The sequence below is a fragment of the Austrofundulus limnaeus genome, unplaced genomic scaffold (assembly GCF_001266775.1).
Source record: "Austrofundulus limnaeus strain Quisiro unplaced genomic scaffold, Austrofundulus_limnaeus-1.0 Scaffold11, whole genome shotgun sequence".
Taxonomy (NCBI): domain Eukaryota; kingdom Metazoa; phylum Chordata; class Actinopteri; order Cyprinodontiformes; family Rivulidae; genus Austrofundulus; species Austrofundulus limnaeus.
In genome coordinates this window covers 2,244,291-2,259,565 of record NW_013952413.1, presented here as the reverse complement: position 1 = coordinate 2,259,565, position 15,275 = coordinate 2,244,291, and the positions used below count along the sequence as shown (strand labels likewise).

General features: G+C 39.5%; 2 protein-coding genes and 1 long non-coding RNA gene across 3 annotated transcripts in view; 1 reads left to right on the top strand and 2 right to left on the bottom strand.

The window, feature by feature from the left end:
- Positions 1 to 542, bottom strand: part of LOC106513262 (uncharacterized) — a 9,890-nt gene extending 9,348 nt beyond the window's left edge. Inside the window, exon 1 of the long non-coding RNA XR_001309765.1 lies at positions 456 to 542. This is a non-coding gene — a long non-coding RNA (uncharacterized LOC106513262). The remainder of the gene's footprint in view (positions 1 to 455) is intronic.
- The window catches only part of ppid (peptidylprolyl isomerase D), an 8,543-nt gene extending 3,365 nt beyond the window's left edge, over positions 1 to 5,178 (top strand). The window contains exons 4-10 of the mRNA XM_014001990.1: positions 483 to 671; positions 824 to 946; positions 2,303 to 2,409; positions 2,744 to 2,885; positions 3,369 to 3,455; positions 4,159 to 4,201; positions 4,793 to 5,178. Of these exons, the coding sequence (XP_013857444.1) occupies positions 483 to 671; positions 824 to 946; positions 2,303 to 2,409; positions 2,744 to 2,885; positions 3,369 to 3,455; positions 4,159 to 4,201; positions 4,793 to 4,881 (780 nt within the window). The 3' untranslated portion in view covers positions 4,882 to 5,178. The remainder of the gene's footprint in view (positions 1 to 482; positions 672 to 823; positions 947 to 2,302; positions 2,410 to 2,743; positions 2,886 to 3,368; positions 3,456 to 4,158; positions 4,202 to 4,792) is intronic.
- The window catches only part of etfdh (electron transfer flavoprotein dehydrogenase), a gene marked incomplete at its 5' end in the record, with an annotated part of 24,175 nt that continues 14,074 nt past the window's right edge, over positions 5,175 to 15,275 (bottom strand). The window contains 4 exon segments of the mRNA XM_014001988.1: positions 5,175 to 5,726; positions 9,387 to 9,608; positions 10,550 to 10,732; positions 14,825 to 14,993. Of these exon segments, the coding sequence (XP_013857442.1) occupies positions 5,563 to 5,726; positions 9,387 to 9,608; positions 10,550 to 10,732; positions 14,825 to 14,993 (738 nt within the window).

Genomic DNA, 15,275 nt, shown 5'->3' with positions numbered 1-15,275 from the left:
GTGGTGGGATAGCCCTCCTGCTCCAGCAAACGTCACTGCATGGGATTTCTTCCCCGGGGAGTACAATGAAGAAAAAAAAAGTCAGCAGCTCTTCACTCGACATTTATCCACAAACTGGTCCTGGATTAAGCTCCAAAGTTTTTATCAGTCAGATTCCACCGTGAAAAATGTCTGTTTTATCCCCTTTTATGAGTTTTTGGSCYDTGACTATCTTTAAATCGCTGCTTCCTGGTCAACAGTCGGCTCTGGAAGCAATTGCTTTTTTCTTTTTTTTCCTTTCTTTTTTTGAAGCGAGTGGTTGAATCAAATGGAGCATAAGAGTCCCCCAGTGGCTGAAGGACAAAATCCATGTATAAGCCGCACCGAACTATAAGCCGCATGGTTCAAAGTTCAGGAAAAAAGTCGCAGCTTATAGTCCGAAAAATARGGTAAATAGTTGAATAGCTCTGGTTTACCGTTTGGTGCTTTTCTTCCTTCTGTAGCATGACAAAGTGGGTCTGCTGAGCATGGCCAATGCCGGGCCAAACACCAACGGTTCCCAGTTCTTCATCACTACTGTACCAACGCCACACCTGGATGGGAAACATGTGGTCTTTGGACAAGTGTTAAAGGGGATGGGGATTGTAAAAATGCTGGAGTCCGTTGAGACTACAGATGATACACCCATGAAGGTAAACCCTCTTTAAACCTGCCGAGTTTCAGTTTAAAATGAGTTTGAGTTGAAAACCTTCAGCCTCTGAGRATTTATTACACTGTTAACTGAGCGTATTTCACTGTGAAAGAAAATGATTGCATGAGTTCTTCAATGTTTCTGCCTTATCAGCCTTGTGTCGTAGGCGACTGCGGCGAGCATAAGGACGGGGACAGCTGGGGCGCCGCACCCATTGATGGAACAGGAGATGCCCACCCAGACTTCCCCGAGGACTCTGACATGGACTTTAAAGATGTAAGAATCAGGGAGGTGTTTGATCTGTGAGGACATTGGCAGAAAACATCAATCAGCTCCTGGAGGACCGCTGTGCCATTTCTGGAAACAAGCTTGCTGCTTTTATACAGAGTCAGCTGAGAGGACAGATACAAATTTTATTATCAAGTTCAAGGATGGATTTAGATCAGGAATCACTGGAAGCAGAAGAAACAGCTGCTAAATAAGTTCAGGCTTGTCCCCTGGACATTGTGTGCATCTGTGATCTTGTGTGCATAATCTGTTTATGTGAAAGATTTTACTGCTTAGAAGGTTTTGGTGATCATAGTCTCCTTACTCTCCAAAACTAAAAGTTGTCCTCTGCAAAGCAACAAAAAAGTTTAAAAACAAGAATTGCCTTAGGTTTTTTAAATCTTCATTAGTCTAAAACTCCATTTTAAAAAAATATTAATATAATTGTGTGACAAGCATTCACAGAATGAGATCAACTTTTCTTCTGTACATTTTTTGGTACGTAACTCATTCCACAATTTTTGTTCTATTTTAACAGTTCATATTTCTAAACGTTCAGCTCCTTCAGGACATTCTGGCTATGAGTTTTGGTATTTCAGTAGTTTGTACTTCATGGGATATTTAGCTTTTTTGTCCATGTTTTTCTCATTGAAAACYAATGGAGTCATCTTCAACATCCTTAAAACCCTACAAAAATATTTAAGAAGCTTAACTGTACTTTTTACCTTTTTTATTATTCTGTTTTCAAAACTTTGTGCTAATTTCAGCTTCTATTTAGCGGATTTAATTTTTTCAGCTTTTATCAAGATTTTCTGCTATTTTCAACATTTTTGTGCTTCTTTCTACTAATTTCAGCTGTTAGTTTTTTTTATCTACATTTTAGCTAATTTCAGTTTTTTCAAATTCACCTTTTTAATGATAATTTTTGCTTTTTTCTGCTTAATTCAGCAAATGTTTGCTTTCTGTTTCAGCTACTTTTTAGCAGATTAACATTTTTCTGCTATGTTGTTGAGATTTTCTGCTATTAACTTTTTTGTGCATCTTTCAGCTGCTTTCTGCTAATTTCAGCTATTGTTTTTTGATTTTTCAAATTCACCTTTTTATTATAATTTTAGCTTTTTATCTGCTTAATTCAGCAAACGCTTGCTTTCTGTTTTAGCTGATTTTTAGGCTAGTTTCAGCATTTTTAGTTTTTCAGCACAAGCATTAAGCATTCACACTGCATTTCATAGGAAATGAAAATTCTCTAGTTTGTTTTTGTTTCCACGTGTAGTTTTCAAATCAGTTTTGTCCAAGTTCATCTGAGGAGAAAACTGCATGAGACAAGTTTCCCTGGACAAGTAACAAATTGTTTTTATTTAATAGGTCGACAAAGTTCTGTCAGTCGCTGAAGACGTGAAGAATATTGGAAACAAACTTTTTAAGAATCAAGACTGGAAAGCTGCTGTCAACAAATACYCTAAAGCTGTCAGGTAAGTTCAAATAAGTCTGAACTTGTGCTTTACTCTCAGTCACAGCCATCCTCAGAGACCGTTTGAGCTGCACGCTTTGAAAGCAGCCGTGAAATGAACYATTTCATTTGCATACACTTAAAGTACAAACACTGAGTGTTTAAAGTAAGTTCTTGTTGCAAGAAATGTTAGTTTCATGTTCACACGTAAATAAGTATATATTTTTAACAGCCAAAACAAGCACACACTTAACTTCTCTACTTAACAATGAATGCAACTCAAAAAAAAAAAACCAACAAGTTATGTTTTTTAATGTTGGTGGTAAACTTTTTTCCTTGTTTTTGTGTTAATTCAGGTACTTGGAGATGTGTGGAGATCAACTGGAGGAGGAGGCACAAAAGAAGCTGGAGCCCACAGTCCTCAGCTGCTTRCTGAACACAGCTGCTTGTAAACTGAAGATGCAGCTGTGGCAGGAAGCTCTGGACAGCTGCAATGAGGTCTGAACAAAACCAATCTTTACTGTAGTGATTGCCCTCTAACGTGAGTTGTTGTTTCTGAAATCCTAGAACTTTACATTATTTGCTTTGTGAATGCTACCTCTCACTGCAAAGTCAATATTTACTACAAACAGTTTGTATTTGGTGGCTGAAGCAAACAACCAGATTGATTTTTCCTTTCTATATCTTAAATCCTGAGAGCTGCATCCTGGAACTTTGTTTTCACTGTTGGGATGTGTGACATCCAAGAAAATAAGAAGTGTTATTCCAGTTAAATATTGTTCTTTTAAACATGATTTTAATATACCATGAAACATCTACTTACATAAACTTCCTTTAAAGAGGATATAATCAGCCTCGTATTGACACATTTTACATGCAGATCCATATATTCTTATCTGCAGTGATTTTTGCCTGATCAGTTTGAGGCTTTTAAATGAATTCACCTACATATGATAAGCAGAAATGTAATTTCTATTGCAGGCTCTTGAACTGAACCAATCAAACGCTAAGGCACTTTTCCGAAGGGCCCAGGCCTGGCAGGGACTGAAGGAATACAACAAAGCCATGGTAACTTCATTAAACTCTCTCATAGTTCAAGGTACTTATTGCAAAGTCATGAAGATTTGACAAAAATATTCCAAAAAGCAATCAACCTAATTAACACATTATTTCCATATCAGCGGTTAATATGTATTTAAATTAAATAARTGTAACCAGAATTTGTGACCGGATACCAACTCCTATATGAGTTTATTTAGCTACAGAAACAGCTGAAGTTATTGGAAATAGGTCAAAGGTTAAGCTGTTTGAATGCCAAATTCTGGTTTTCAACTGCTCTGCTTGGTCCTTGATATAATAATTGAATTAAAWAATTAATTCATGTTGCAGTTTTTGGTAATTAGCAACTAGTTGACTCGTTATCCCAGAGGTTCTACACTTGTCCAGTTGCACCTCATTTGTTTACAGGTCGGTCATGTTTCTCCAGCTTCKGCCTGATTCATGGCAGATGTAGCAAAGCGCTTTGTTTACTGTAAATTATGACCTGCATCACAGCATATAGGATATATTTTTGTGATTGATTTCATATTTTGCAATAAATACCTTTTAGGTTTCAAAAAAAAGTTTTTCTTGAAGACAGAAACAAATCAATTCCTCAAAATGTTCATGTCCTTTCTTGTCTTTAAGTAAACAAGTGGAAAAACATCAGAATTGATTTTCTTTAGCAGAGGAAAGTGATGTTTTATTTTTTATCTATTTATTTTCTCTACAGACTGATCTGAAAAAAGCTCAGGAAGTTGCTCCAGAGGATAAAGGTGAGATTTTACTTTTTTTTCCTCTTAACTAAACCTTGTATTTTCTTATCATGAAGAACTGAACTTCATGTTTGAACTTTTCATTTTTATGCAGATTAATGTACATTTTTAAAAATTAAGATAGGAAACAGTTCGCTTATATAGCTCCACATCGAAATAAAAGTCATTGCCTGGCACTATACAAAAAGAAAACACAAAATCCAAATCAATCAAATTAGAACCAGCTTGTTTAATTAGACAAATCATTTCAAAAATAGACAYATGTTATGGAATTGTAATAAAATAGACCAGGTTAGTTTCAGGATAAGACTGAGTTAACAGGACACCTACTGTAGCTGCTTTATTCTTTATACACCTCAGAAATGGGACACTTCCTGATCTGTGCAAGTTTGTAGCTTTTTTATTTTATTTTTTCCAGTCTTGGACTCTGGATGTTTTAGGCAGAAGTTTTTTGGACTTTCAGCATCCAGAAGAAAAGAGACAAAAAAAGAACTAAAAAACTGAATTTTTCTTATAGTAAAAAGATGAGTTTGATTCTCAACTTCTGCCCAAAAAAAAGAAAAAAAAACTAAAACCATTTTCTTTTAACAGCCATCATCAATGAGATGAAGAAAGTCCAGCATAAAATCCAAGAAGAGAAGGAGAGGGAAAAGAAAATCTATGCCAAAATGTTTGCCTGAACATTTATCATGAKGTTACCTCTGCAGTAGGAAGTCAGGAGAAAATGCTGCACATCTGATTGTTCCTCATGTTTTCCACCCGAGACCTTTCTGTTGTTATCATGGAAGCTTTTTGCATGTCTGATCCTACTGCTGCTGAACTGGATCAACGCTGGCCTTCATTCTGGAGCTTTAAAGCCAAAAAAGCAAAGTTGTTTCTGTTGAATCATATGTTTGGAGTTTTGAAACTTTGGACCTCACACATTACATCCATGTTATTTATGTTTTTACTGGTCAATAAAGCACTGAATAACTCAAGTGTTTTTTTTTTATTAATTACTGTGTCTTTGTACAATATTTATGTTACAAGCTGTTAAATTATTTCTGCCATTAATAGTTAGTTAACATTTAAACAGCTCGTTTAATTTTACAACATTCACATAAACCATTGCTGTTGATCAAGTATTCCTCCTAATAAAACAACAACAGAAGCCACTTTGATAAATTAAAACGCCCCCAGCTGACAGCATGGTCCTGCATTTTACACCGGTCCCACATCTCAAACCTGAAAACATTCTTTAAATTAACTGGGTGATAATTCTTGTACCCTCAACCGCACTTAAAAATATCATAACCTTTAGGCACGTTTGAAAACAGTTCTGTTGCCCTGAATGTAAAACACTATAATCCTTCAACAAAATATCACATTCCGTTGTAAGCAGGTCCACCGCCGCCCTCGGGAACGACCCAGTTTATGTTCTGGCTCGGGTCCTTGATGTCGCAGGTCTTGCAGTGGACGCAGTTCTGAGCGTTAATCTGTAATCTCATCCCATCTCCCGACTCCACGGGAACGTACTCGTAGACACCTGGAAGAGTTGATGTGTGACAAGAAGTCAAGTTAGACGACAGTTCAGAGATTATTGATGCAAGTTATTGATTAACGAATTAAACTAAAGTTGATTGATCGTATCAATCACCTAATGAATTAATTGATAAGCAGCCTGAGTTTTCTCGTGTGGGTCTTTCCATAACATGAAGGTTTAATCTTTTATAATACGCTGACATAAAAAATGGAGCAGATCAATATATTTCAATTGATTTTGCCAGCTGTATTAAATAGAATAAACTAAAAAAAAAAGTGGATTTCTCACATTATTAAACTTGAAATTGTTATAAAATACAACCAAACAGAAATCCACATGAGGCTGCTGAATGGGGGAAAACATGAAATGAATAAAATATGATTTTTAGATGCAAAACTTTTGTTTATTATTATGAGAATTTATTTACGTTTAGAAATAACGATTTTTCTCTGATTCTTCACTTTTTGCTGCCTTCCTGTTCTCTCTGTGGCTAAAACGACAGATTTTTTTTTAACTCGGAGGAAACGGGTCTACCTGGACTGTGTGGTGGGAACATAAATACCCTAATCTGCTCTCCAGGACTCAGAACTCCGACTGTCATTTTAAGAAAATAAAATGTGGTGTATACATATTAATTATCATAATATAGTAATGTGCCGGCGGATCTTATCAGTTAATCGATTGGAACAGATTTTAATCTAATAAACCATTCAACAGCAGATCAKTGTGGATGTAGCTTCAAGTTTCTGAGGATGATCATTTTCGTTTTTTATTTTCCCTCCCAAAAAATGAAACTTTGCCGCCCACAATACAAACCCCGACATCTGATTTCTTGAGGGTTTTTTCTAAAATAACACAACGAGCCACTGATTGCAAAATAAAACCATCTGTTATTTCTTCCAAAGAACTTTTAATGCTTAAGAACATGATACACAAATGAACAATGTGGCAGATATTTAAGCTCTTGATGGTGAACTGATCAGGAAACAGACTAAAAAATGTTTTATCAACTTCCTTTGTGAAGCATTTTGAGCTACATTTGTGTTTGAAAAGGGGCTTTCTGAATGGAGTAAAAAAAAACTAAGAGAACAATAATTTTAAAAAGCCTCACAGAGTTTCTGACATGATGGTGTTGTGATGATAGCAGCTTTGAAAGAACAAAGATTTTCCTACTGAGGATTAGTCTTTATATAACTTGTAAAAAAAAACATTAAAATCCCTGATAATTAACATAATGCACGTAGTTAGAAATCTAGTCTTCAGTTACTTTGATCATTTATGTGTTTAAGCAGCATAAAAAGAAGCTTTCAGATAATCAGATAATCCACAAACAAATCAAGTTTCACACTTTCTGCACTTTAAAATAGAATCTTTTAAAAGAAAATGATTCCAGCTGCATAAAAAGTAAACTCAGCCTTTAATGAATACATACAGAATTAATTCTTCATAGTTTTCACATTGTCTCAATCGTTTTAGTGTTTGAAATTGTAAGGAACAAAATGTTTTGCCGTGAAGTTTTTTTTAACATACAAAGCAAAACCTTTAAGTTTAGAGCAGAAAGACTTTAGGTCAGTGTTTTCCAAACACAATAACAGCCTAGGCCCCAAATTATGTTGATTTAGGTATACATTATATTGATGACTATTAAACAAGGTTCTAGTAACTACAACACAAATAGTATTTTGTTTTTTATTATGACTCCGCCCACTGGGGGCCAGAGGCAGACTGTTCTGTCGGTCTGTGTGTTAGTGCGGTGTCGGTCCGTCACGGGTGGCCTTGTGTGCACGATATCTCCTGAATGAAATTATATATTTACTTATAAATAAGCACAGTAATGCCAATAGGGTAGTACTCAGTCTAATTAGATTTGGGAGTCAAAGGTCAAGGTCATTTATCATGATRGGTAATATAAATTTTATTTAATTTTCTTTACAAATTCCTTGATAGTACAAATTAAATAAATGGTTAAATGATATGGTATCAAAGAGGAAGTCATGTTTAGACATTGATGATATAGTTACATACTTTTAAGAATATTTAAGTCCAAAAATAGGAGGTAAAAAGGTAACGATATGCCCAGTTGTTTTCGATGCAGATGGCTCAGGAGTAGGCAGAGGCATCCCAGTCCATGCTTTGACATTGAGTTCTACCTTGTTTTATTAAAGTGCCTATGACATCAATTGTTTGTAATAAATATAAATGCATTTTTGGAAAGATAACATTGATAAAATATCAGAAAAAAATTGCTCCGCTGAGATGAACAGTTGTTGAGATATTCTTCTGTACAGTAACAGGAAGTGATTCAAAGGGGAATGTCTGAATGTGAACAGAGCATTGATACAATGGRCGACAACACAGACTGTAGAGAATAATCTGATTATTAGATTAGATTATTTTCAGTCCCTATCAGTAAGAGATGAAGAAGAGTCGGAATTTGAATAGTATTGTTTCAGTAAACAAAGACTGGGGAGTTCCCCTTTGATGTCACTTCCTGTTTCACTTTGGCAGAGTCTAATTTAAAATAAATTAGGCCAGTTATTTAAAAAATGGGTAAAAATCACGTGTATTATGCTGTTTCTTAAATATAAAGATGTTTTCTTTGACTTTTGTATTTGAAGGGTARGCACATCACAGGCACTTTAAGATACACATTTTGCATTAATTTGTAACAATATAGGAAAAACACGTTATTAGGGAAGATTTGTTTTACATGTAATTTGATTTTTGGAGATTGAGGACCCTCTTTAGGTCTGTCATGACTCATGGTAGGGTCCTGAGCCCAACTTTGGGAACCARTGCCATAGACCATTYTATCGCAAATATATCGTCATRGCAATAACAYCCAAMAGGCATATCACAAACAACTGTATAAACTGCAATAAATGGTTGGCTTTAATGTTTGCATTTATGTGTTTTGTCAGCATCAGTCTGATAAACAAAGGACCAGAGAAACCACATCAAATCATAATCACTGTTATGTTGTAACGGAAATGATGTATTATTTTATTTATTTTTTTGCATACTTAAGTAGTTTTTTTTTCATTTATTCTAAGTCATATCATCATCGCAGTATTAGGCACTGTTACTGCAGGTTCTCCTGATTTCCTGCAGCCCTTATTACCAGGAAACAATCATATTGATGAGCAGAAACAGCCATCTTGATAAATTGGTAAATTATAATCCATGTTTAGTTTTTAAATCTGTGAGATCCTGCTGTTTTGTTTCACACAGAAAGGAAAGGAATTTGATTTGATTAAGATAAACAGTTGTTTGTGCATTTTTATTATAATTACTATTTCAACACTGTAGTTATAATCCTATTATTTTCTCATCTCTGGCTAAAATGTTTTGTTTTATAAACAGAATAATTGCTTTTCTCAGTCACAGAATCATTTGAKTATAGAAGATTGTAGTTTGCAAAACGAATTACAAAATTACATTTCTTAAATCTGCTCATTATTTTCTATCTGTCTACAAAATAAACAACCAATAATTGTTTACTTACAAGCTTTATTTCTRTTTAGGTTAAATATCGCACTGATTCTGCTCATGACAAAAGAACAGCACACAGTTTGCGACATTATGAGCAGAAGATGATTTTTTTTCTCTGCAGCTGAAAAGCTTGGGAGTTGTAATGCTCTTTGAACAGTGGGATGGGGTTACCTGCGGGGCAGAAGCGCTGCTCAGGTCCATCATACACAGCCAGGTTCCTGGCAACCGGGACGCTGTCGTCCTTTAAGGTCAGGTGTGGAGGCTGGTCTCCCTCGTGGTTGGTGCCACTCAGGGCCACAGACGACAGCAGGTCAAAGCTAATCTTGCCGTCGGGCTTGGGGTACTCGATGGGCGTACAGTCTTTAGCTGGTTTCAGCTGGTGTGCATCCAAACCTGCCACACATAGAGCACAAGTGTGGATTTATTTCTGCTACATTTCATTCAATTTTAGGGCCTTTTTTCCATTGATAGTGACCAAACATGAGGTTTCTGCTAATAATATTTTTGTCTGTCCCTGCTACTGTATGGAGGACCAAAACTGTCATAGTTAGAAATAAAAGCAGAAATATATAAATGAATAAACAACACTTAAAATGTACCAATTAAATAAAAAAGGGAACTTTACCTCATTTTATAATTTAATTGACCTTCCTATTTATTTTTCCAGCTTAGTTCCAATAAATTATATATTTTAGTACTTAATTTAAATTTTACAGTTTTTAAAAATATATATTTTTTTGTTTTTCCTTTTATTTGATGCATTTGTCTCTTAAATGTTTATATTTAAATATTTTTTTCAGAATTTTTGCCACAAGTTTATTATTTCCATGTGTTTCTTTTACATTTCTCCATCTCCTGTTTTTACTTTAACTTATGCATTTCTGCCTCGTTATGCAAATAAGGTGGGCGGTCCTTCTTGTATCAGCTCCTCTCCTATTGGTCGATAGACAGGAAGGAGCAGGAACCATGTGCAGATTTACTGTACATGCTTGTGCTGCCTCTGCTTAGCTTAAAGTTTTMTTTAAAACAAAGGTACAGCTAAGGGTTTTCTTCCTTGCCTTACAAGAAAGACCGCCCACCTATGTTTTTTTTTWAAACAGTAAAATCGAAATTAGGTGCTAATATATACATTTTATTGTAACTAAGCTGGAAAAATAATTATGAAGGTCAATTAAATTATAAATAAATTATAAAAATTGAATTATATTTCAGATTTATTTCTAATTATGACAGTTTCGGTCCTCCATACTACTGAGGTAAAAAAATAATAAAAAGAAAATAGTTGAAACTTGAACACCTCTATACAATAGTTCTGCTCTGTGCTGTTTACTCACCACTGTGTTTGAGTGTCCACGGCTCTTTTCCTCGCAAGATCCAGTAGAAAATCCCAGTGTAAATCATGCCGCCGTACAGACCGAAGGGGTTGTGGAAGGACGGCCTGATGTTCCTCACAGAGTACAGCTCTTTCCACACCCAAGACTTCTTCAAGTTCTCACTGTACTCAGGCACATGGAGACCTAAAGACATGCAGTCGTTTAACAAAGAGTTAGAACTCTCAGAGGTCGACCGCATCATTTCCACCGTGTGAAAATGTTTGTTTACCCCCACACCACCACCACACACCACCAGGTAAAAGTTTTTCGCTGACGAAACAAAAATAAGGCTTTAGAGCTAAATAATTTCAGATCGCTGCACATAAATTAGCATCTTTCACAACTGTGCAGCTCGATTAGAAGATTAGAAGCGCTCATGCTAAATTTGCTGACCAGCACTAAATGAACAAACACGTCATGAATCTTTCAAAGAGTTTGGATTGAAATGTTCTAACCTTAGGGTTTTTTGATTGATCCACCCGCAGCACAAAGCACTGCGCCTGTTTGATCCCTGATAAATTCTCACAAGTTTAAATCTCAGGTGTTCTGACTTTTGATGGCAACTACGCAAGTTTGAAGTGAAAAAACGTAAGGTTATAAATATAACCACGGTTCCTTGAAGGAATGGAACGAAGTACAACACACAGTTGTATATGGGCCTGGCTGAAGTTGACGTTGAACGTCGGGTGACAGGCTCCGCCTTTACCCTATAAGTTCGGAGTCACCAGCGTCATTGCTCAGTTAGATACCGCCCTTCACCGAGCCTTTTGTGATGTGGGGCCAACAAAGTGTTGTACTTTGTTCCATTCCTTCAAGGAACCGTGGTTATATTCATAACCTTACGTTCCTTTTCAGTCATTTCACTCAGTACAACACAGTTGTATATGGGACTTGTCAAAGCGCCCCGCAGAGCAGTATCAGACCTGAGTTAAGTAGTGCGCCTGAGTACTGTACTAATGCAGAGCTTTGGACCTGGCAGAAAGTACAGAATGAGCCACCGAAGGTGCTTTTACATTCAGGCTGTAAAATAGTGCAAATGTGTTTGGTGAGGCCCAGCTGGACGCGGCACAAATGTCTCTCACAGGTACCCCTTTAAAAAGGGCCCAAGATGCCGCTACACCCCTGGTGGAGTGAGCTTTAACTCCAAGAGGGATTGGAAGGTTTTTGCTGCTATATTCTAGCAAGATGGCCTCTACAATCCAGTGAGAGAATCTTTGTCTAGAAAGAGCTTTACCTCTTGGGGCCGTTTTCTGAAACACAAACATTTAAATGTCTTTTCAACTGCAGCTGAACATTGTCTCTCTGTTTMTGAAGTCCCTGTGAAGACAGTCCTGCTGTTAGGAGGACTATGACTTCTTCTTCCGAGCCGCTGAACTGTCCTACTGACTCGGAGGGGGCCTTTGCTCCATGCCGATTGTCGGGGAGGCTGCGGCTTGCTGGAAGATTCGGCGGACTGGGCCTTTGAAGTCCCGGGTGTCGCTGCCTTCTTGAATGGAGGAGGATGAGACYCAGACCTGGATGTGCTCGGGGCCTCGGGCCTCGCGTCGCATCTGGGGATGATGCAGCTAAGTGCCTCAGCCTGCTTCTTCCTCTGTTAAAATTTGGTTTGGATGACGTCAAGCACTTGACCAAACAGTCCTGTAGGCGTTATCGGTTCATCCAAGTAGGCCGCTCTGTCCTTGTCGGGAACGTTTGAGAGCGTTAGCCACAGGTGCCTCTGCGCCACCACAGTAGAAGCCATTCCTTTCCACAGAGCCAGCGCTGCACAGCGGGACACACGCAGAATATGGTCTGACGCCAGTCTGATCTCGTTCAGCAGGGGTTAAAGGGGTTTTTCCTGCGGCATCTGAGCTGCCAGTTCAGCCAAGGCCATGGCCTGGTAGGTCTGAAGCACGGTGACGGAGCTCAGCACATGGGCGGTGTTACCATGGGCTTTGTAGCTTTTCTCCAGCTGTGCCGAAGAGAATCTGCAGGGCTTGGAAGGGAGCAGGGTGGGCCCGCTCACACCCTGGTTGTGANTGAGAGCGTTAGCCACAGGTGCCTCTGCGCCACCACAGTAGAAGCCATTCCTTTCCACAGAGCCAGCGCTGCACAGCGGGACACACGCAGAATATGGTCTGACGCCAGTCTGATCTCGTTCAGCAGGGGTTAAAGGGGTTTTTCCTGCGGCATCTGAGCTGCCAGTTCAGCCAAGGCCATGGCCTGGTAGGTCTGAAGCACGGTGACGGAGCTCAGCACATGGGCGGTGTTACCATGGGCTTTGTAGCTTTTCTCCAGCTGTGCCGAAGAGAATCTGCAGGGCTTGGAAGGGAGCAGGGTGGGCCCGCTCACACCCTGGTTGTGAYARYGAGCCAAATAAGCGGCTAAAGAAGGCTCCATCGGAGGGATGCCCACCAGGCCTGCTTGGTCTGCCCCTTCCACGTCCAAGTACTGACCCTGTCTGGGCACGAAGGCGCGGATGGACAGCGGTTTGCTCCAGGAAGACGTCAGCTCRGACACAAAGTCTGGAAACATAGGCAAACGGTGCTTCACATCAGCCGGTTCAGACGGAAGATAAAACCCTGCGAACCTAGATGGCTTTTGAGCAGGTGGGGGGTCGGGCCACTGTACCTCCAGTTTAGCAGCAGCTCGGCGGCACAGGGACAAGAAGGACGAATCCCGGTCCACCCTCTCGGTTTAGATCCAGTAGAAACTGGGTCTCACCCCCCTCGATGTCGGGTGAGGCCGCCTTGTGCTCCATCTGGTCCGCCCAGCTAGCAGCGGGGGCTTCGATCGCCAAACCCTCATCTTCGTTGGACTGAGCCGTCTGGCTGGATTRGGAGAGCAGCGGGTCTTGTCGGAAAACAGCTGTTTCCCCCCAGCATTTTCTCCAAGAATTTCACTCTCCTCTCCAGTGTRGGACGCGAAAGTCCGGCACAGGCCCGGCAGGACTCGGGCTCCACAAGCGCCCGTCGAGCGTGAATGATTCCTAGGCAGGCTGGGCAGGCCTCATGCTGGTCCTTCTCATGAAGCTTAAAGCTGAACCATTGATGACAGGGGCGAACAGAAGACTTCGGCTTCTTCGAAGGTGGTTTTGTGCTCATCGTGAACCACAAAACAGATTTTCAGCAGAAAATAAAGGTCACTTAAGTAGCATCGAGCGGCAGACACGCGAACCAGCAGGTAACGCGGTTAGCACCAGTAAAGCTAGCCTAAGAACCTTAGAAGCTGAGCTAACTAGCAGCAGCTATGTGAGCTCAGGTTTAGAGGTGACTATCGCGAGGTGAAGGGCGATAGAACTGAGCAATGACGCTGGTGACTCCGCACTTATAGGGTGAAGGCGGAGCCTGTTACCCGACGTTCAACGTCACCACATCACCGGTCTAAAGATGTGATTAGAGGTGGCTTCAGCCAGGCCCATATACAACTGTGTGTTGTACTGAGTGAAATGACTGAAAGGGAACTGAATATATAGGAATACTTTCCATCCATCCATCCATCCATTTTCTTCCGCCTATCCGGGGTCGGGTCGCGGGGGCAGCAGCTTCAGAAGGGAGGCCCAGACCTCCCTCTCCCCAGCCACTTCTTCCAGCTCCTCCGGGGGAACTCCAAGGCGTTCCCAGGCCAGCCGAGAGACATAGTCCCTCCAGCGTGTCCTGGGTCTTCCTCGGGGCCTCCTCCCGGAATACTTTAAATAAGGTTAATAACAACTATGACCTTATGTAAAAATGTCTGTTATGTTGCTGGAATATTTGTTTGTATGCAAACCAACCAGAACCAGGTTGTCTCATTGGCATTTTGTTTTGGGAAAATGGGAAAAAAAATAGTAAATTAGTGCCAGATAAACTCACTTGCCCTATGAATAAAATGAGAGTAAAAAGTAGATAAATCAGGAAATTATTTATTTTTATTCTGTCTGTGCTCTGAAAACTAACATTACACAGCTGATTGAGCAGATCAAGATAACGGGGGATTTTTGATTATTTTAAAAACTGCACTAAATGTCAGGCAGTGCCTCTCAGTCAGCATTTAAAAAGTGTTTTGTTTTAAAGGGGAGTCCGGTGTTTTGGGACTATACTGAGAAGCAGCAACCTTATCCTCCTACCTCATTTTCAACTTTAAAATGMTGCTTTTGTCTTGTTTAGTTCCTCTGCTTCTACATTTACCTGAGCTACAACCCCTGATGGAGCAGAGGAAATGATGTACAGATCAGTAACTGATGCTTCTGTCCGGATCTGTAGAGTCTAAATTCTGTACCTGCTGTCTCCGAGTTCGGCTCCTTCGCTGTAACTTTRGGGAAGATGGCCTCAGCAGCCAGAATGCCACTCTTCATAGCCGTGTGGGTCCCTTTGATCTTCGGCACGTTCATAAAACCTGGGCTGCAGCCGATCAGCAACCCCCCGGGGAAAGTCAGCTTTGGGATAGACTGAAGCAGCAGGAGGAAACGACAAACCAGTTTGAGCACACATCAGCTGGTATGAGATCAGACAGAAGGCCAAACTTGTCAGACTCACAGCATTATGGTGTTACAACAAAACGAAATGATGCTTCGTCTCCAGTATCTTATTAAAAGGCATTTAAATGAATGGTATGAAGGAAAAATGGATGTCTGGACAATAAGTAGCTACAAGGTGTATCTAGATGTATACAGTGGTTTGCAAAAGTATTCATACCCCTTGAACTTTTCCATATTTTGTCACATTACAAC